The sequence below is a fragment of the Pyxicephalus adspersus genome, chromosome 5, assembly GCF_032062135.1.
Source record: "Pyxicephalus adspersus chromosome 5, UCB_Pads_2.0, whole genome shotgun sequence".
NCBI classification, from domain to species: Eukaryota; Metazoa; Chordata; class Amphibia; order Anura; family Pyxicephalidae; genus Pyxicephalus; species Pyxicephalus adspersus.
In genome coordinates, this window is record NC_092862.1 from 57,127,081 (window position 1) to 57,149,655 (window position 22,575).

Here is a 22,575-nt window from a genome sequence, read left to right on the forward strand (position 1 = left end):
AACTCGTCCACACGTATTAAAGGCGCCATTACATCACTAGAGAGATAACAGCGCTATCTAGTGGTGGGCGGTAATAATTGTATAGAATTCTCACTTATTTTTTTTATATGCATTTTTGGCTAAAGCAGTGAAGTATTAGACTTTTTCCCAAATTGTACCTGCTGGGAATATCCCAATATGATAGAGGTTTTTCCATTTCCTGTTTTATTAAAAAAAAAGAATTAAATTGTAAAGTTATGCCTTTTAATATAAATAGACCTTGACGCTCATCTTTTTAATTCAGCTTTTTTTTTTTTCTTTTTTTTTTACAGCATAACAATATACTCAAACAAACAGTAACAAAATGTATTCGTGGGGTGGGGTGGGTGAAGAAGGGGGAATTGGGGACACATGGCAAAACTACATAAAATAGAACAAAGAAAAAAACAACATATAGCATCAAGCAGTTTTATTTATTAAACCCCTTAGGATTATTAGAATACATTAAGTATATACCACGTAAACTGGTGAAAAGGTGCCAAGATCTTGTTTTGTATCAAGCCCTGGAAAGAATGTACAATAAAAAAACACAATTTTTAAAAATTTTGGTTATGTACTTGTCATCATTTGTTTTTGCGTCTAACACCTCTCTGAAAAGTACCGTTTTTAAAGCATCCCGTGCCAATTCCTGGGGGAAGAGGGTCAACCCATGCCCAGAGGAGAGCACGTCTTGCTAAGGGACATACTGATATCCACGCTCTCAATTACTTATCATGTATTACGACAGGGATTTCCTCCCAGCAACCAAACAAACATAGGGAAGGGTTCGCCAGGAAAAAAAATGTCCAATTACTGACTGGACATACTGCAGAATGGGTAGCCAAAAAAGTGAAATCGGGGGCAGGACCAGAAACGGTGGACCAGTGTAGCCAATAATTCAGCTTTTGGTAACAGTGTCCCCCTGTGAAAAAGAGGTAACGCCGACACCAACATATTTTTTTTTGTAACGTTTTCCGCACAGGAAATGAACACCCGGTTATGGTGTACAAATACCCCCTACCCCCCACCCCATGGTGCCTACATAAATGTTTGCAGGGCAGATAGGGTAAAGTGACTCTGTAGCCATTTGGATATCCATTACCTAGTAATACCTCTCTGTCCCTGGCCACTTTCCAGGAAGTGGGAAACTTGCTGAAAAATGTTCATCATTTTAGGAATATTGTATACTTGTGTCCCCCTCTTTTTTTTGGTTCCTTCCACTAGCCCCGACATTACATTATGACACAATAGTGATGATGGGCTGATAGAAAGTACCACAGAGTCCAGTAGGGGGGGGAGCCAGGCATCCAACACACATATATGTGAGCCAGTTGGTAAAGCAGTTGTTGAAAAGCATTTGTTGCATGGATGAGGTAACTTCTCTTTTTTAAAAAGCAACATTGTTGCTTGTAAATACATTATTTGGAAAAACTGAAACATGTTTATTAAAAAGCATGGCACACACCCTTCTAAAGGGTGATCATTTTACTGTAAATACCCCACTTGTACCCCAAACCTCTTTTGGCACAGAGACTTCAGCTCCAAGCCTTGTCTCTGGCACACTTACTACTAGTTGTATCCCATACCTCTAGTCATATACAATGTGCACATGGCTCAATTCACAGACAAAATGCATGGCACCATTGTTATTGGATATAATTTAAAATGTTTTGCTGTATGGGTAGATGCATGATCATTGCCGGTAATATTCTAGCCTCCCTGTCCCCACCAATTTTGTTGACAGTTTAACTTTTCTGTCAATACTGCTGAAATCACATCAAATTCCAAAGGTTGTTCAGCTAACTGTGTACAGCTATCTCCCCCTTCATACCACATGGCATGACAGCATGATTATGATGGCTGCATACATTGCATTCCTGGCAGTTTGTCTTTTTATTCTACAACAAAGTGAGCCATGTGGTATTTCCACACACATAGAGATCGGTAAGTGAAATGATTACTCTGCGTTTATAATGTCTGACAATCAAACTAGTACAGAAACAGAAAAGTTACATACATTTCTATAAAAATTTGCTGGGAAAGTCAATCTAAACAGGATATTTTAAATATAAGTCTAGTACAGTGTGCTAAAACAGCCCTATCTTCTACAATGTCTTGGATACCCCAGCAACAAGATCTTCCTAGTAATTACCATATTCCGGTCCAACCGGGAGTTTTGGACATTCTAACCCACTTGATCGTTCTAGAGATTCACATTACACACTTCATATTTTAATATATTACAGTATAATTATGAAGGGAGGGAGCACTTCTCAATTGCACCAACAGCCACCTAAAGCCAGCTTTTTAAACAGAAAGATCTGAAAAACAGAGAATTAATAGGGTGGTATATCTCTCCAGCATCTGGCGCACCTAACATTTTGGGTGGACTGACCCTTTACCAACATACAAATAATGTTCTGCCTTGTATAGTGGAATTGCCATTATTTAAAAAAAACTTTTGGCATGTGACAATGGTTTTACTAGGTAAGAAGTAAGAGGCAATTTGTAATATAGACAGATATTATTAAAAATTAGGAGGTTATAATTTGTATTATTCTCTGTGTTGCTTTTGAAGACTTCCTCTTACTTTCTGTCTAGTAAACTTAAAAAAAAAGTTCTGACCATTCTGGGTTTGGGTTATATTTTCTAGATGGAGTTTAGGTGTTCATCTTTTGTTTATATGAGTTTCCTACTGATATTCCCACAGTTGTAAAACATAATGGTGGGTTATATGGCATTATTATTATTATTATTATTATTAAACAGGATTTATATAGCGCCAACATATTACGCAGCGCTGTACATTAAATAGGGATTGCAAAGACGGAGATGATGAGAGAAGAGTTAAGACTTCGTCCACAGTAACAGGGCTGAGGGAGGCCAGTGATGATTTTTTCAGGTGGAAGGGGTGGGTATGGTTGGAGTGGCTCGGTGGGCAGATTTACAGGTGGAAGGGGTGGGTATGGTTGGAGTGGCTCGGTGGGCAGAGACATCATGTCATGGCATCTGACCAAATAGGCTATGAGGGGAAATAAGGTGGCTGGGACATTAGATTGTAAGCTCCCTTAGGGAGTAGGGACTAATGTAACATGTAAGTACTCTGTAAAGCTCTGTTATGTATCTAGTTATGGGAAATAAATATTTTTGCAAGTAGAAATCTTGCAAACCGCTAGAATTTCATAAGTAGGAGAAAAAAAATAGTTTGAAAGATGGTTTGAAAATTAGCTTTTAAAAAAAGGGCAAAAAAAGTTTGTTTTGTACAAAATTGCAAAATGTGTTTGTGCCACCAAGGAATTGTGCTCTGAGGTGTCAATGAAAATATACCAATTTTGTAAAAATTTTACCTTTCATGCAGTGTCTCAGATATCATAGGAATATATGTTTTTTTTTTTTTTGTATGGCATATTTTTTTTTCTCAGTTTTTCAATTAAATTCTTTTTCCATCAGGGCCAGTACACACTTTAGATTTTCATCATACAAAGCTATTGTTTGTAATCAGGGTTCTATTTATAAAACAGGGAATCTATGTATGTATCCTCCTACACTCCTGGATTAGCTGATATCACTGTCATTTTGAGTGATCTTCCCTGTTGTTTGCACCTGACCCTTCTATAGAATAATACAGGCTTGGTGGAGAGGTGTGCAGCCTGTCTGTATAGGGAATGTTCACCCAAAACCACCAATAACAATCATTTCAAGCAACAGAAATTATAAATGTGTACTTAGCATAACTTTCTATCATTGTGAAGTTTTAATGCTTTAAACCTTTTTCCAAAGGTGAAACTGATCAGAATAAGATGTGGCTTGTAGGATTATTTTCTTAGTTTCATGTTATTTGATTCTCTTCTTGATTGATTTTTACAGCACACCGAGCTTTGGAGTACTTCCATCAGAATGAGAGAAAAGTTAACTACCGAGAGGTAAATGAATATTATGTTATTGAGAAATTTAACCCATGTATTAGATATACCCTAGCACCATCAGAGTTAGCTGCATGATTTTACTATCTTAGTACAGAATCATGGTTGTATTTCTTATAGATTATCAGACAGCAATGTAAATGGATTTACAATTTCTGAATATAAATGCAAATGTTCTGATTTAGATGTTTAGAGTATTTTCATGGCTGCACAAAATCTGATTAATGCCAATCAGAAAAATCAGCCCTTTTTATCCCATTAACAGAATAGTAATTAATTCTAAAACATCAGAATTTTCATCACACCTGGCCTATATAGGGGCATGTTTTGTGGATTTAGCTTTTTATGTGTCCATTAATTTTTTTAACATATATTTCTAAAAAACAGAGAGCAATTTCTTTGCAACAAAACTTCAGTGGGGAAATTGGGGTCCAGTCTCAAAAGATTCTGTTTCACCCTCTTACACATTTCCAATTGCTCTGATTATTTATCGGTACAAATGGACTATAGAAAACATTGAAGACTTTTCAGTTCTGCAGAGTGGGAACAGACAGCTTTGTACAGACAGATGGAGGGAGCTGTGGGAAGCTGTTTAGGAAGTGGATGGGGTGCTGTATTGAAAGGATTGGAGCACTGGTACTTGCTGTGATTAGCAGATTAGGTTTTCTGGGTGATGGGAGGCACTGAGGCTAATATTGGGTGTCTGAATTGGTCTATTGCATTGTGACCATACTAATTGATAACCAGTAGGAACAGACCTGCCAAATGGATGCAAAAAGACATATAAAAAAACGCATAGAAAAAAAACCCTAAAAAAGTTTCAAATCACTTTGTTTCCCTATGCTTTTGCTCCTAAGATAAAACTCAGAAACTCTTAAGGGGTTGTTAATGGAAGGTATTTATTGAACGAACATTAGAACAAAACACAAACAAAGGACATTTCTATGAAATAAAAAACAAATGCATAGAACATTAAAACCTAATGAATGATGAATGAAGTGGTGCCTGTTACAAACCAATTAATATTAGCCATTGTTTTTTTTTTGTTAATGAATTATATACCTTATGGAATGAGCTATGCTATAGATATGATGTTGGCTTGCATTTACAAACAATGCATTGGGTAGGAGTTTAACAGAGTACATTACCTCTTTTGGAGAGATTTTATATTGCTTAATGTTATTGATTCCTAACAATATGTTATTTTTTCTATACATTGATTATAATACTAGCTGCTGCAAAACCATCCTGATGCGTACCAGGCTGGCAGTATATACCCTGATGCCTTCTATCAGGGCCTCTGCATGCAAGGTGAGAAAATGGAGCGAGCCGACTTTTGCCAAAACTTCCCCAGTGGGTTCACATACAACAATAATGACATGTTTTAAATCTTTCCCTCTCTATTCAATGCTAATAAAAATGAAAGTTTTAACTGTAGCTGGGTATAATATTATGTATTAGTCTGAAGGTTGTGAACCATAGTTTTGGTATACTCTTCTATTTACAGAATTAGTTAATCTATTTATCAATTTTATTCATGATCTTGGCATCTGTGCACAAAGCAAAACATTTCTTGCTTAGCATGTGTTTGTAAGTGTCCTGTGTATTGACTGTGCAATGAAGTTCACACAGAGCAGCAAAGGAAATGGTAAACTTTTACTTGGTATCTCAGTAGGATTTATAACTACTAAGATACGGTAAAATATGCTTGCAGGCAGATATTTATTTTTCAGATCAGTTTTATAGGCTTTCTAAAATTATATTGGGGTATTGCAGCAGCTGAAATAAACAATGAGCTGCTGTTTAAGCAAATATTTATTAACATAAATATTCTTTATAGGAACATCAGCATTAAATAATATTTAATATTTTCTTCAGGAAAATATCATTATGTGTCAGAAGACACACACTGGACACCTTTTCTGAAAACCAGCATTAATTATATTAGAAAAACCTATCCACTGCCATGGGATGAGGTACGGTTACTCTCTTTCCTGTTGTAATAAATGAATGAGGAATAATACAAATCTAAGATATATCTGAGATAAAAGATATATTAAATGTTTGATAAAATGTTTTGTTTCAGAGAGCACAGAAACTGGTGGCCTTCCTGTTTGGAATAGCTTCCCATCAGGTTGCTGATGTGAGTTGGCACAGCCTCCACATTGATCAAGGATTCCTCAGAGCAATGGCTGCAGTAAGAATTTACTGAACTAATACATTTTTCTGTTAGGACTCTTTCAGTCGTGTGGTGTAAAATTGGGTTGTTAGCTGCTAGTGGGCACCCCTTTATTCCCTGGGGAGCTAAGTCAGCTGCATTGTTTGACAAATGCTATATTATTTTATGCTATATTATGGTTCACTGCACCAGAAGGGATTATTGGCCATCCCGATTTAATGTACAGGGCTGCATAATATGTTAGGGCTATATAAATCATGTTTATAAATAATAATATTAATAATCTCCAGTTCTCCTCCACTGCAGTTTTAACTCGTACCCATCCAATACTTGTGATTATAAAAAAAATGAACAAATATGGACCAGTAGCTAGTAGGCTGTAAAAAAAAGTAATTAGATTGAAGCAGATCTCACATCTTAATTTTTTTTTTATACACTACATAGTTCCCATTTCTCTAGTTTTGTAAAATGCTACTGTTAAGAAGTGTACTGTTTAAATGAATTAATGTCTACATTCCATACTTTTATATCCTTGACTATACATTTTTTGTGATGCTATATTTTAAAAATATATATTTTTTTTATTATTTTTTTTTTAGATTGATTTTCAAGGCTCATATTCAGAAGCTCATCCAGTTGGTGATTTTGGTACAATATATATTATATATTTATATTTACAGACCCCTGCATTTCTGAAATGCAAGCCTAACATTGCTTTCTGTGTTATTGTTCTTTAGTAAATGGGGCCCAATGAGTGGATAGACTGAAAAAATGTTATTAGATTTTATAGATCTTAACAGGACGCACATCTTACAATCTTTTTTCCTAGTCTTGGTCTATGGCTCTAGTTTTAAAAAATAGCACCATAAGCAAGATATTTTTGATAGATTTAAATGTCTGTATATTCCACAAAGATACATATTACTGTACTTTGGCAAATAACATAAAGCCTATGTTTCTTACTTTTTTACAAAGCTCCATGTTTGGCTAATTGTATTTAAAATACATTCATGCCTTCCTTTTCCTATTACACTTTAAATATCAATTTAGTTCCACATTTCCTACAAAGAAAAGTTATTTTTCTTTTCAGGTTAAAGATAATTTAGTGCATGTAGTACTTATTAAAACTTGCATCTTTTATATTTTAGGTGGCGATGTACTCAGCCAGTTTGAACTTGACTTTAATTATCTGGCATCAAAATGGTAAGATAAAGCATTAAACATATAGGTTAACAATACTAACTTTAATTTTAATACAATGGAAAATAAAAAATAGTGATAGAACTTCCTAAATATTCTCATGTTTAATAACATATACAGTTTGGATATCATCTACAGCCTTTACTTTGGGTTGCACTTCTGGCACATCTCTATTAAATTATGATTGGGAAAACCGATAATCTTGAAACTTTTAGTGAGTGTTAAGCTGGTCCTATTCTTTTTTGTGATTTTTGTCCCACTAACACATTTAGCATGGCAGCATCAAAATATTTAGACTATTCATACATCTTATAAATCCTTGAGTCTTTGTTTATGGGATGTGTTTTGGCGTATGAGGGAGCATGTAACCTTGCCTATGTGGCAGTGGGAGTATGGGAGCTGCCAATTACCAGGATAATATGCTATTACATAGTTATTCCCCTGTCTAAGCTCTGACACCATCCAAAACCAGAGCTTATACTGGTTAGGGGGCTGAAGCAGGGAAAGGAAAGGAAGTGTAGCATGGTGAAAATAAAACCTAGGGGAAAGGGAGAGTTTATCTTTAGGCAAAGTCACTATGCCCTGAGTAGCTAAAGTATCAATGTCCTTTTAAAAAACACTAATATAAGCTGTTAGGTATTCATTTAAAAATCATTACATGTAATGGTTGTATATGTAGCTGATTATGTCTCACGCATCTTCTGTAATCACTTTTGCATTATCAATGTGGGAGCAAAGCATCAGAAATTCCTCACATGAGAATATTGAACAAGCAGATTGAGGACTCATCAAACTGCTGCTGTCCCTTTATTTTTGATTGAATAGGTTGAGATTGTGTTCTTGACCAAGCTATGCTTCTCTATTTCTAGGTATATTCCAGTGAAGGACCTTTTTAACATATATATGGAGATCTATAGTGAGATGGTTATTGATGAGAAAACAATTATTGACTGTATGTACATTCTCTTCCTGCAACTGTGAGTAGAAGCACTGTAAAAAAAAAAAAAGTAATCCTATGATGATTATCATCACTAAATGGTATTTTATGTGTTTTTTTATCAGCCATGGTGAATATTTTGCTGTTTCCAAGGTAATTCTCTTTTAATAGAATACCATCCAGATGATATGTTGGTATGCACATGCAAATGTTACAATATGTTTATCTTGATTGATTTGTAGCTGTACCCTACATATGACAAAAAATCACCCTTCCTGGTGGAACGATTCCATGAATATTTTCTGGGTGGTGTTGATGACATGGCATTTTGGTCCACAAACATATTTCAATTTACTAGTCTCATGTTGGATAATGGTACTGGGTAAGTCATACTCAGCTTATATTCTATTTTATTTTTTTTTGTGTTAAATCTGAACTCAAATATGAAATACACTTAAATGCAGTTTTGTAATTATTGATTCAACATTAAGGAACCTTTCAGAATGGTGGTATGAAACCACTTGCCTGGCAGCCATGGCCACAAAGCAAAGCCACAAAAGCCAGAAGAGGGATACCTCACCTCGGGCAAAGAGATTTGCACACAGCCATGGTGTGAGTCCTTGGCGCACAAAGTCGTGTATGGTTGCAGTACATTTACAGCTTTTTCACACAGGAACCGCTGCCTCTTGGGAGACCCAATATGGTAGTGTCTTCCTATGGCAGCTCCATAGGAAATGAATAGGGGCCAGCAAACAGTTGCGCTGCAGTGGAAGTGTTCAAGCATGAAGCCGCACGGGATCGCTCAATCCCAACACAGGTGTGCACCTGCCCTTAGGACCATTGTTAACATGATTTATTACCTAAGCAAAGTGAACATTCACTTTGCACATTTAACACTTTTCGTATCCACTGTTGATTCACTTAGTCAGACCTGAAGTAAGCATCCAGACAATAAAACCATCCTGCAAGTTTGTGCCAGAAAAAAACTCACTACATGGTGAATTCATAAACAGGATCATAGCCTGGGACATGCAACTTTATATACCAAACCTTAAATTGCAGCTCTTATTTTCCTACATACATTTAAATGTCCGAGCTTTAACAACTTGCAGATATACAATGTAGTAACCCTTGTGAATTAACTCAATCAGTTTGTTTTTCATTTTATCTAGTGAATGCTACTTGCCTGAAAATCCCATCTTTATACAGTGCAACATTGAGAAAAGAGACCCACAAGTGTGAGTATAGTGAATTATAACTCATATATGTACAACGTAATACTGTAACAGTTGGCAACAGTGCCCTATTCTGACGATGCCACTGTGCACAGCAAAACAACCATGTGCAGTTATACACTAAAATCCTTCTCATAAGGTTCAAGGAATTCTAACATTTGTGTATGAAGCCACTTATGGTTCCTTTATATCATACAGCGCTGGATATTTTTTTGTCTATTACATTTGTTTAACCTAAAAACAATTAAACCAATATAGTTTTCATGTAAGCTGCAGTAGGAGGTCAGGTTGTAGAAGGGTTTGGTGTCAAGAACATTAATCTTTGGAGGAGCTCAATGGCCAAGTCTGTGTGTAATGTTTTTCTACAAGGTAAAATTCTAGTGCTACCTTTTAACAGGTAAAACACACAGAGACACATAGGATTAGGGTGGAGTAAGAAAACCTTCAGTCTGACATTTGCTAATTACTACCATTCCTACCGTACAGCGCTAACCCTTTAAAATAACTTCCAGTATAAGGGTAATTATATTCATTCTAAGTTTACTATCACTTTGCAGCCTCAGAAAAACATTTTTGCAGAAGAATGAGTACTACAAAGACTATAATACATCAGGTATGACATCATCTGGAGCTGATATTATCACAACACAGTCTGGTGTCTACTTTGAAATGAGTCAGTGGGCAGAGGTAAACATGCCTTTTCTATTTCTTCTTACTAACTCAATGGTTATTTTGCTTCTTTTTTCGGCATTGTAGACAAGGAAGCCTGGTCTGTGTCACCAGACAGAGGTTTAACAAAGATATTTTCTTTTTTACCTGGAAAATCCAAGTTAGAGCAGCTTCACACCTGCCACTTACATGCTCGATTTTGTGCGGCTCAACAAAGGTAGCACCTTGCCAGACGCTCAAAGACGCACACGCTGGTTCAAAAATAACATACTAGTGTGGCTCACTGACGCTCCTATTCATTCCCTATAGGGAATTTGAATGCAAGGATATGGAGGCATTTGGAAGTCAAAACGACCATAGGAACTACATTGAGCTTACGAACAAACTCCTGCACAAAAAACAGACCCACTTTATACTATTTAAAGTGCTTTTTTACAAGGCAATTTCAGGCTTTTGCAGGCTGTAAAAGCACTTACAAAAGCGTGGAAACATGAAGATTTGAACATGCCCAAAGGATATCTCCCAATGGAAGTTCAGAATTTATCTACATTGTGTTAGCTGCTACAAGAGAGCTATAGAATTGCCATGAAATGTGGTTGAATCTTTATTTGGCTTCTGTATTTCATTTATTCACTGTATATTCTGGACTATATTTATTTAATGATAAACTGCATTTTATAATGTTCATTACAACATCCCTTAGTATGTTATAAACACATTTAAAATAATTGATCTTTTATGAATCTCATTCATGTGAAGTGCTTATCTGAAAAACAAAGTCATGGTATATAATTTCACAGAGAACATGGTTCTGCCATCAACTGAATTGTAAAACAGATATTTTGATTTTAAAATCTAAGGACGAGCTGTAATCCAGTAACATAACAAAACTATTTAAGATTTTTTAAGCTATTAACAATGATAGCTCATTTACTCACACAAAGCAGGAGGAAGTAAGCAGACCTCCTAAACTAGACATCTAGAATAATAATTTAGTGTGTATGGCCTGATTTAGTGGGGGTTAGTGGCATTTGTGTTATGTCCAAATTTCAGCATTGATTGGAGGGGCGTTATGCTACAGTGGGCAGAAATCTGTATCTGGATATCCTAGGAAGGTTATCTTGGTTATTTTTTTTTATTTTGGAGGCAGGGTAAATGTGTATGTTCAGTTATCTATTCAGTAATAATCTATTTACTGAAATACAATGGAAATAAAACAGTGCCTCTTACGTTACAGAAATCTATGCAGCTCCTAAGTAATGCCACTCGAGCGGTGACTTCAGTACAAATATTTTCTTTCCTGAATTCAAATCATATTTCTACTCCATCAGCCACATATTTTGTGAGATCACCATACTCCAGACTTGGATGGTAAGAGTTTTAACTTTTCAGTATATTATTTTGCAGGGAGCTCCCCAAGGCTGGAGAGGATACACTTCCATTAGTGAGACTGGGCTACCCAGAAAACCTGGAATGGATTTCTTAAAAGCCATTTTCTATTTGTTAACAAATGCTTTCAATCCTGGACCAGATCAATTCCAAGTTTTCTGGATCACAGCTTCACTGATCAAAGTGTAATCTCTCCAGCTTTGGGGAGCTTTTTGTTAAATCAGACCCAAAGTGTCATTTGATTAAAAAAAAAATCTAGCAATTTTTCATTAGGAATGTACACTCCATGTATAGCATAATGTACATCCCTGCTTTCTCCTTAGTATGTCATACATAGAAATGTACTCCTGTGCACAAGCGGGGTATATGGCAATGTTGATTGGTGCAGGAAGTGGAGCCTGGCAATGTGACCTCTGTAGGGGGGGCACTATGTAAATTAGGTATGTCAGAATGTGCATAAATGTACATTAAACTGCAACTCCAGCTTTATTTTTTTTAAATGTATTTGTATGCAAAGTACTTACTTTACGTTGAAAATGTTTTATTGTTGTGATTTACTACTATATACACAGGTTACTGCTGAATCACAGCACAGCCCCATCACAGAGGAATTTATATTCTGTATGAATTAGTATTGAAAAATATCACATTAGGAGATCTATGATTGGCCAAGGAGAGAAGAAGCAAGTGTGAAAATGATATAATTCAGTCGCAAATGAGAGCTGCAGCTCTTACATCTCGACCTTCTTATACTCAGTTAATAGATAATTAGATAATACAAAGTGCATATTACCTAAGCAAAACTTTCACATTGAGAAAAACTAAATTGTCCTATCATTTGCCCTATCATTTGTAGCCCATTGGCCCTATCATTTGAAGAAAAGGCAGAAAGAGGATTAACCTATTTATTCAGTCATAAAATAAAAATCTGCATCCTACAGGTATATCCTTAAATGGCAGATAGTTTCACATGAACAATCAAACTGCCAACTCAATAAAAATCATTGTATAAATATTCACAATCCCCCTGGATTTGTGGCAGTGGAGGAGGATGAGGGAGAAACCTAAGTAGCATGTAATCACAAGGGAAACAATGGGGATTAGCCCTTATATCATTCTAGCATATTATATTATCTGGAATGACCTACAGAAACAATAGTCAGTTCAAGCAAATATTAGAGTGTCTTATGTCTGTAGAAGCCATCAAACAGGTAATCCAATTAAATGATTAATTCCATTGGTTTACATAAAAATTGTCCAATACAAATTCAAAAATATTGGTGTTTTCTGTTGTACAGGGCACTTACCACAGCAGATCTCAATCAGGATGGCTGGGATGATCTGGTCATAGGAGCTCCAGGTTGCAGCAGTCTGGGCCATATTCAAGTTGGCTGTGTCTACATACTTTATGGCAATGACTCAGGACTACCTTCTGTCAATATAGACCTAGACAAGGAAGCTGCCATCTTGTTGAAAGGCTTGGAGGTTTTTGTCAAAAATAATTGCAAATTAATAAACGCACAATAGTTATTATTTTTTATCAATTGTAAGGTCAAATATTAATAATGTGAAAAACATCTGCAAGCGCCTTTAAGAACAATGAGTGGCTGGTAAAGGTATACTCACAGGTGAGCTGCTGGGGGTCTGTGTTAACAAAGTCCTGGGGAGGCTTCAGATTTGTATGTCGGATTCTGATGTAAAGGTGGGACTCTGGTGTGAAGTGGAAAGGGCTTTCATCTAGAGGTGGTCTCTGACAGGAACTTGGGGACACTCGTGTAAAGTAGAAGACTCTGATGTCTGATGTAAAAGAGCTTGTCTTAAATGTTAAATGTTAAATGCACCTTGTCAAAAATGTGCAGTGGGGCCCATAGATCTGTAGCTAACAGACCATCAGTGGTTGCTAATTTTACTAAGGATGATAGTGGGGTAAATCAAAAAATGTTGAGTTGCCACCAGAACAGGACTGGAGGGAGGTTCCACAATGGGAACACTTATTCCTATGACAGCTGTCAAAGAGGGGATTATCCTCACATTGGAGAGCTATTCTCCTACATCATGCTAGGTGTACAGGACAGGAAGCAAAGGAATTTTTCCCTAATGTGACACAAAAAGCAATGATTCAATGAATCAGGGAAAGATAGCAAAGGACATTCACACTGAGTTTTCACAAACACTGGGGCAGAAATGTCCTTCCTTTCCCTGGAGAAACAAAAACTTTATGACGGCCCGTAACTCCAACGACGTGAAACGTGCTTGTGCCTCTGCCATCACAGCTTCTCACTAAAAGAAAAAACAGTTTTAGGAATTGCAAAAACCTGATATTTGCACAGTTACATACTAAGATATAAGGCTGTCATACGCCCCCACACTCATTTTTCTATTTCACCTGGAAGGAACTTCTCAGGACCCCCTCGTAATTGTTTAGTTGGGCTTTGATCAATATAACCCATTTGCTTTAGCAGAGGGATGTTTATTCAGAAAAAAACCCAAAAACAAATATTACAATAGTAAAAAATGTTGTATATATGAATACATTGTATTGCTTCAAGCTCAGGTTATGTGGGGTTACAGCCTATTAACACTTGATTTACCTAATTTTTTAGCCATCTGGCCGGTTTGGTTCTTCAGTGGCAGTGTTGGATTTCAATGCTGATGGTCAACCAGATCTAGCTGTCGGAGCACCATCAGTAGGAGCAGCTCAGCTTACATATAAAGTAAGACACAGTCTCTTGGTCTACATCACTTCTGAATAAATTAAATATGCACAAAAATAATTTAATACTATTCAGAAGGTTAAAAGAGCAATAACATTTTAAATCATGTAAAGAAAAATATTGCCTACTCAATGTGATCATCCAATACCAGTTACCATTTATTGCTTCAAAAATATAATGGTTCAGCAACTAAATGGCAAACCAATAAATTTAAAGCAGAAATTTTTATTAATCTTTCACTTGAATGAATACAGATTATTTCAGCCTACAATTGTGATGAGTAAATTTGGCAGTTCAACAAGGGTTCCAAACAGTAACATAAATCATGTGCTGTGCTACACAATGCCTGTTCTGATCTAGTAATACTTTACTCATTGCTATCAAAGTGTAGAACAAAAAAAAGAAGAAAAGATTTTTCACATAATACATACAGCAATTACATTAATTATTTGGTATTGCCTGTTATTTGATTTGCCTTCTAGGGCTCCATTTATATCTTTTTTGGAAGCAACAATGAAGGCCTCTCTTCTCAACCAAATGTCACCATAAAATGCAAGGTAAGTGAAATGCATACCTTTTATACATTACTTATATATATATATTACTATTTTGCAATAGTATATTACTATTATACTATATATATTACTTTTTGCAAAATCATTGCAATTACACATATATCAAACTCAGAACTGATGCATTGGCTATAATAATATTTTGCTATTTTGTAGGAGACCTATTGCAATTTGGGTTGGACCCTTTTGGCTGCTGATGTGAATAAAGACAGAAAGGATGACCTTGTAATTGGTTCCCCATATGCACCAGGGGGAGGGAAACAGAGAGGTTTGGTGGCTGCATTTACCTCCAGTCATAACAGATCTAAAAAAGGTTAATTTGTCTAATTTTCTTGATGTGTTATGGTGTATATGTATGTATATGTTTCTTGCACATTTCAGAATATGTATGTGCCCATTCAGGTACACCAGCAAGAACGTAGGCTCACCTGCAGGCATTTGCCTAGTTAAAAAAGAATGGAAATTTAGAGCCACAGTCTAATGAAGGAGTGCACTGAAATTTAAAGGTGTAGATTTACCGGTACATCTCCTTTGCTTTGAATTTATCCTGTACAAAATACTGAAGATGACATTGCATATCTCCTCCAATAAATTCTAGTTGCCCTACTCTCTCCAGCATAAGAAAGAAATATTAAAAAAGTAGAAGAGAAAAATGTTCCATGTTAGTGACTTAGAAAGCTTTTAAGCCATTACAGCCCAGCAATTAGCAAGGAGAAAGTAACAAACGCCAATACATTTAAATGACAAAAAGCCTATGTGTTATATTCTATCATGGAAGTTTCAGACAAGCTCTTGCTGTGTGTTTTTCCAGACGTTCTATTTGTGGAAGAAGCAGAGTGGATTATGACGGGGGAACATGACTATGCCTGGTTTGGCTACTCTCTTCATAGTCATAAAGGCAAGACAAAAACATTGCTGGTGATCGGAAGTCCTACATGTGGCACTAACAAAAAGTATGTACTTTGCTAGACAACATAACAGCACATAGCATGGCAAACATTGTGACAGTTCCCTAGTATAAAAACTGAAGAATTACATTTTTTGGGAATCCCTTTTTATTGACTATTGTTTCCATTTGCAATGCTTACAATGAGAAGGATCTTTATTTGTAGCCATGTCACTGTATTTTTTTTTAATCTCGTCAGACCTATCTAGAAATACCTGTCACTTTTTTCAAATATGGATCCTTTGCTGGTGTGTTAGCTTTGTGAATTAGGCCTCATGTGACATATTGTAAACAATTATATATGCGATATGTACAGTGATCACTTGCTGCATATATATACTTGTGTGATGATGAACTCTAATAACTCTCCTACCTAGTGCTAATTTATAATTCTACTGAATTCTCCTCCTCCTGTGTCACTGTCTGTATGTCTGTCATTTGCAACCTCTATTTAATGTACAGAGCTGTGTAATATGTTGGCGCTATATAAATACTGTTTAATAATAATAATTTTAATAATAATATTATTCTGTATTCCCTACATCAATGCTCCATGTAAACCATCCAGCTTTAGGATATATATATATATTTACTGATATGAAACCCTTATTCATCTGGTATGTTAGTCACTTTACATTTTCTCCCACTTCACATACTATTCTGCTTTTCAATTTTATTAACCCCTCTGACCTGTTTACAGGGGACAATTCTTCATACGTATACCTCCTATTTTCTTGTCAAATCTGTGTCCCTGATTCCCCAACATTCCTCAGGAACCTTTTGTGAAATCTCCCTTCATAACTTCATAAAGTGTTATTTTAACCAAGCATGTTAGTTTAATTTGAACTAGATTCGTGACTATTGCATACATTATAATGATATATTTACTATGATTTACCATACATGGGTTGTTTTCATGACATTTGAAACATTCCTTTTACTATCTGTATGTACATTGCAACATGTAGGGCTTCATCCTTTTTCCCCATCGATTTTATTAGTAAATATAGGTATGATAAAGATATTAGAAATAGACTTAATAACAAAAACAAGGCCAACTGTTTTACTTTAAAAATGCTGCTCCCTTCCTGGAAACAATGATTACTTGAACCTTTCCCAGTCTTCTACATATAGTTAGTGGGTAATGTCAGAGTACTCTCTGACTTTTTATGGTCTAAAGATCTTGATTATATGCCATAGTATATGTGACAAATTTAATTTATATGTTTAATCTTTTTCGCAGCCATTATGAAGACTTGCAGAGTGTAGGAAAAGTCTATGGATTCTATCCACCAAGTAAAAACGCAACATTTGCTATAAATGGGCAGTCTGTAAGTTCCTTCCTTTAATCTAAATTTGAGGGATGTTTAAAGTTTGATGGAATATAAGATACATTTACAGCATATTACCACTATATAAAAGCCCCTTTCTAATGCAGTCCATGTGTTCATGCTTCAATATACACACACTGCTATGAAAATGAACTGTAGCATCAAGTTTATATATTACCCCCTGCTCTATTACAAGCTTTATTTTATTTATTGTTCACCAATTGTTAAGTAGGAAAAGGTATCAAGGTTTTTGTTATTATATCTAGTAATGGAAAACTACAATGTTGTATTCAAGAACAGCTAAAAAACTGCAACAAATTCCATGTATTATACCCTAAAGAAAACCACTAAATATGCAGAATTACTCTGTTCATATCATTCATGTCATATCATATTAATCTTTTATTTACATTCTCTGAAATGTTTGTTCATAAATATAAGAATTATGTAGTCTCGTGTATTTCAGGAACAGAGTAAGTTGGGTTCATCATTGGCAAGTGGGACACTATCTATAAATGGACAGAAGAAGAAAGTGCTGCTCACAGGGGCCCCTACACAAAGTAGGTAATTTACATTCGCAATTTAATTAGATAGACTAAAATATATGGAATAGTTTGATATAATGTGAAGGCATCTATAAAAGGCAATGACAAGACAACTGAAACATTCACATCTATTGCCACTTAATAACAAGCGCTGGGAGAGTCTTACCATATTTACTCTCTAATTTTGGAACGGCATAAATATTCCATACATTCCACACAGATGTTTAAGGAGATGATGGCAAACCCTACTTATGTCTGTGGCTTTTTGAATTCAGTGATGCCACCTTTGTATTTAATTGTAACAAAGTAATGCTCTTGTCTTGTTCGTTACCTACATAAAACAGCCTTTTTTTCATGGATTAAAACACTTCAGAAATCAGAAGAAAAAGCTATGGTAGAGTTGGTTGCATACAGGTAGTGAGGACATTTGAACCTTGGGCTATCTTCATACGTCAGATGATTCTCGGCCAATACGTTGTGTACAGTGGCTGCCCGACATTGTTCATGGATCCCTCCTGGATTGTGGAAGATCATTTCCAACAACAAAAGTCTAGCGTGTGTATGTAACGTTAGAACCACTCAGCATCCCGTATCCTCTGCATATTACACACCTGACTTCCTAATCACTTAGCAGACCAAGAAGGAATATCCCTACTATGTATTCCAACAATAGGCTCCTTTACCAGGAAGCCAAAGCATTGGAGAAAATGTTTCTTATATATAATTCAGAGGGCAACATTTATTCCAGAGGAATGGATTAAGCTTCTAAGTAGCATATAAGAAGAATTTTCTCCTTACAGTTAGTAGTTACTGGTCATCCTATGTCTCCAGTGCATTTGGATATGAACTATTGTAAAAGTAGCTGTCAGGTTCAGATTCTAACCTGACAGTAGCCCTGTAATGTTTTTTTCCTTTTCTATTTTAAATAGCAACTTGCATTGAAAAGGTAGTTTAAGAGCTCCATTTTTAAAGATATGTTCAATATTATATTGCTTAAACGCAGCTATATCATGTGCATAATTGGTTAATTTTAAATTAATTAAATATCCTCAAATATTTTAGACACAGTTTCAAAAGTTTGGTTCATATCGAAAATATTGCATCATGCTGGAATATCCACAGTGTACAACCTTAAAGATTTAAAAAATCTATCCCCACTGGGAACCTTAAGAGGGAATGGAGAACTGTCACGATATGGTACAAAGCTGCTTCTACATGATCTGGATGACGATGGCCTTGGTATGAAAATTTTTAATTTTTTTTTGCATATCTTAATAAATACATTTTAGTACCACATAAACAATAGATACATTACATAATAGCAATCTTAATCAGCTGTACAAAAATACAGAGAACATAGAAAAGAAACAAAATAGTAAAATACAAAATATCTAATTGCAGAACAATTTGGACTTTATTCCCAACCCCTGAACAGAGTCTACTAAAACTGCCCTACCCAAAACCACCCTTAGGATTCAGTAGCTGAAAAAGTGTACCAGAAAAATAACTAGAAGGAACACCTTATGATAATCAGTAACTAGAGCCTCGCATACACTATCATTTCAGAATACCCATTTGTTATGTATTCCTTAGACCACGTCTAACATTCCCTTGTGCCTTTCACATCATACGTTTAAACATCTTCATAACCTCAATCAATTTATGGTCCATGTAGCAATATAATGTTTAGTGCTGTATTCTTTATTTTGGAAAAATCTACCATTTTGAAGCGATTGCCTAATATACAACCTGGTGTTGTATTTCTTTTCAAAGATCCAATGGGCCCGATTTAATAAAGCTCTCCAAAGCTGGAGAGGATACATTTTCATCAGTGAAGCTGGGTAATCCAGCAAATCTGGAATGGATCTGGTCCAAGATTTAAAACATTTGCTAGCAAATAGCAATTGACTTTTAAGAAATCTATTCCAGGTTTGCTGGATCACCCAGCTTCACTGATGAAGGTGTATCCTCTCCAGCCTTGGAGAGCTTTAATAAATCAGACTCAATGTCTAAGGCTCACAGAACAATGTTCATAAAGTAACCTGCAAGAGAATATATTTGTGTAATGTCCAAATATTTAGGAGGTACATTGCTAGAATGCTTACAATAAACTGATGCAGAATGTCTGCTACACTCTTCTTGAGCTGTTAAGTGTAAGGGAGCCAAAAAACCCAAAACAATGAAAATAGAAACATAATAAATATCCCAATTAACAACTATATTTATCATTGTTTATAGTAGGATCAATTAGCATGTAGTGTATACAGCAAATAAATGAAATGGAAGAACTGTACTGCATTAAAGAAATAAATGCTTTGTGTTTTATATATTTGGTTTACAGATGAAATCATCGTGACCGCACCTTTATGGGCAAATGACTACACATCAATGTTGTTTGGTTCTCAGGCAGGTCGAGTGTATATATACAATGGAAACACCACTTCTACAGGATTGCTAAAAGATAAATGTAAATCATGGTCTTCACCATGTCCTGAGGATTGGGTAAGAGAATTACAGAATAGCCAGCAGCATTTTTTAATACGCTTGCCTAATTTCCCCTTACATGTAGGCAATCTGCTCAATCTTAAAATAAGTGTGAAGGAAATCTCAGGGAAGTCCAATCATGTTTACATTTCACAGTTAATGATTACAAGTCTTTGATAGTTACCATTTTAAAGACAAGAAATAAATCATCAATCAGTCAAGGATGATATCTCTAAAGAGTACAATATTTCTTAGCTTGTTGCTGACTAATATTAACATTGAAAAATGGTTGGAAGTGATTGGCTTTTAGTGAAACACTCCTCTACATTTATGGGCCATGCATGTTTGGAAAATCAAGGGTAAATTGAACACTTAGAGAAATAAATATTTTCATTGCCAATTCATTTTCTATGACAGCTGTCTTATCTATGGATACTAAAGTCCTCTATGTTAGATTTTAGAAAATATTGAAAATTTGAGCAGCTAAATACCTATATGAAAAATCCATGCTATCAGAGTTGTCAAATGTAAAAATGACTGCAATAACTTTTGAAAACTAGTGTCTTTTTTTTCTTTTGCAGGCACAGTATGTACTAATCTCCCCTGAAGTAAGTTGAACGTTTAAGGTACAAATTTTCAATTTCTTTTACATTTATTTTAATTAAAACCTAATATTCCAGGAAAAATCAAGATTTGGAACTGCTGTGACTGTTGTGAGTTCCAAACAAAAGGTGGGTAAAATAAACTACGCGAAAGCATACCGAAATGTAGCTAGAAATAGTTTTCTAGTGAGCGAGAAACATTATCACATGACATAAGCCTCCTTTTTTACACAACAATATCGAACACATTTTCATTAGTAACTTCTTTAATTTTCACAAAATGCAACTCGGTTTTAAGGTGAGATTTTCTGATGGGTTTTGGATAGTTGTAGAATATGTTCCTGTTAAAATTTTTCTTTTGAGGCCCCAGAATTTGCAATGGTGAGAGAGACAATCATCACAACCAATTAGGCCCTTGTAATTGAAATTGAAATTAAGTCCATGAGCAGTTACAAAAATGGTCCCTGGAGACTGGTGTTAGATGTTGAACTGGTAGAACACATAGGTAATGAGGTCTTTAATTTATATTTTCTGTTTTCACAATTTCAGAAGCAGGTTGTTGTTGCAGCTGTAAGAAGCTCAAATAGCGCAAGACTGGCTGGAGCAGTGCATATTTATGATCTCAACTGAATACTCCTATATATATATATATATATATATATATATATATATATATATATATATACACACGGACTAAGGAATGTGTTAAGTGGGTTACAGAAAGAAAGAAAAAGTTATCATTGGACAAAAAAACAAAAATTGAGCACTTCCAAATTGGTTCCAAAATCTTTCTTGGCTGTGTGCATGGAATGTCAGTCAAGACAAAAGCTAAGAGAATGTTTGTTCAGTTTAGCCATTGTTCAACAAGTAAAGATTAATAGAGGAATCATTTAAATAGCCAAATCACAGGTCAAGTTCAAGAGCAAGGAGATATCTTTTGGGACCTACACCAGCAGAACAGTATTCCCTGTTCATTGTCTGAAATGACAACTTCCAAGTTGGATCTCATGTAATAGAACATTTGCAAACCACTGCAGGATTACTTTTGAAATATAAACAAATAGGATTCATTCTAATATGTATTGATAGGGATGGAGATATATTATTGGGATATAGATGGGGACATTTTGAAAATAAATACTGTGAAACGCACTCATGTACCTAATAAGATTTGTAAATAGTAATTTAGTTCTTGTAAATGTGTGTAAAAAATGTTTAAGTAAGAAAACCATTCTCTACTTTTTAATACAAAAATGTACCCGTCACCAACAGAGTGAAAAGCCCTCTGTGAACAATCTATGGTTTCACTAGGAACTAGAATCGTTATGAAGGCAAGATGCATATAGTGATCAGGGAATTGTAAAGCATAATTTTCTAAACTACCTGCCCAGAGCACAAAATGTCTGGTATTTGTGCAAGGGAGAAAGGAATACTTTGGACAATTAGGACTAGTTGTTTATAAAGCAGTTGCCATCACGTGTTCTAAGTCTATTGAGAATGAAGGTACAACACACTAACATGTTATATGTAATGGTCTGTAACCCGCTGTACTATGGTACGTCATCATAAATGGAGATGATGTGTTTGCATCGCCCATAACAGTCTAATTCAAACAGTCATTTTCCATCTGAAGATTAGAAAATACCCACTTTATTCTGCATTGTTAATAGGCAACAACTCTTCTTACTCTCCTGCACTTCTCTAAAACCTGTCTGCAGTTTTTTTTTTCTATTTACTATAAGGTGGTTAACTTGTAAAACTTCATCTTGCATTCTAAATGTAATTTATACGCTTGAGACTATTTGTTAAATATTTGTCTAAATAAAAAAAG

The 22,575-nt window shown here is 35.3% G+C and overlaps 1 protein-coding gene across 4 annotated transcripts; it reads left to right on the forward strand.

Annotated features, from left to right (window-relative positions):
- The first annotated feature begins 1,803 nt into the window (after positions 1–1,803).
- On the forward strand, positions 1,804–22,556 carry GPLD1 (glycosylphosphatidylinositol specific phospholipase D1). Of its 4 annotated transcripts, none has more exons than XM_072411609.1 (25): positions 1,804–1,962; positions 3,886–3,941; positions 5,174–5,252; positions 5,820–5,917; positions 6,028–6,138; positions 6,720–6,768; positions 7,269–7,323; positions 8,190–8,297; positions 8,383–8,410; positions 8,500–8,639; positions 9,430–9,495; positions 10,050–10,179; positions 11,399–11,532; positions 12,849–13,035; positions 14,154–14,264; positions 14,747–14,821; positions 14,993–15,149; positions 15,648–15,789; positions 17,026–17,113; positions 17,565–17,673; positions 18,721–18,897; positions 20,000–20,160; positions 20,724–20,750; positions 20,823–20,873; positions 21,294–22,556. In XM_072411609.1, the coding sequence occupies exons 1-25, from the start codon at positions 1,866–1,868 to the stop codon at positions 21,372–21,374; spliced, it is 2,517 nt and encodes an 838-aa protein (XP_072267710.1). In that variant the 5' UTR covers positions 1,804–1,865; the 3' UTR covers positions 21,375–22,556. The 4 variants fall into 4 exon arrangements, 2 of the variants coding, with proteins under 2 accessions (XP_072267710.1, XP_072267711.1); XM_072411610.1 differs by having other exon boundaries at positions 17,580–17,673; XR_011920824.1 differs by lacking the exons at positions 20,724–20,750; positions 20,823–20,873; positions 21,294–22,556 and having other exon boundaries at positions 17,565–17,677; positions 20,000–20,140.
- Positions 22,557–22,575: the final 19 nt, after the last annotated feature.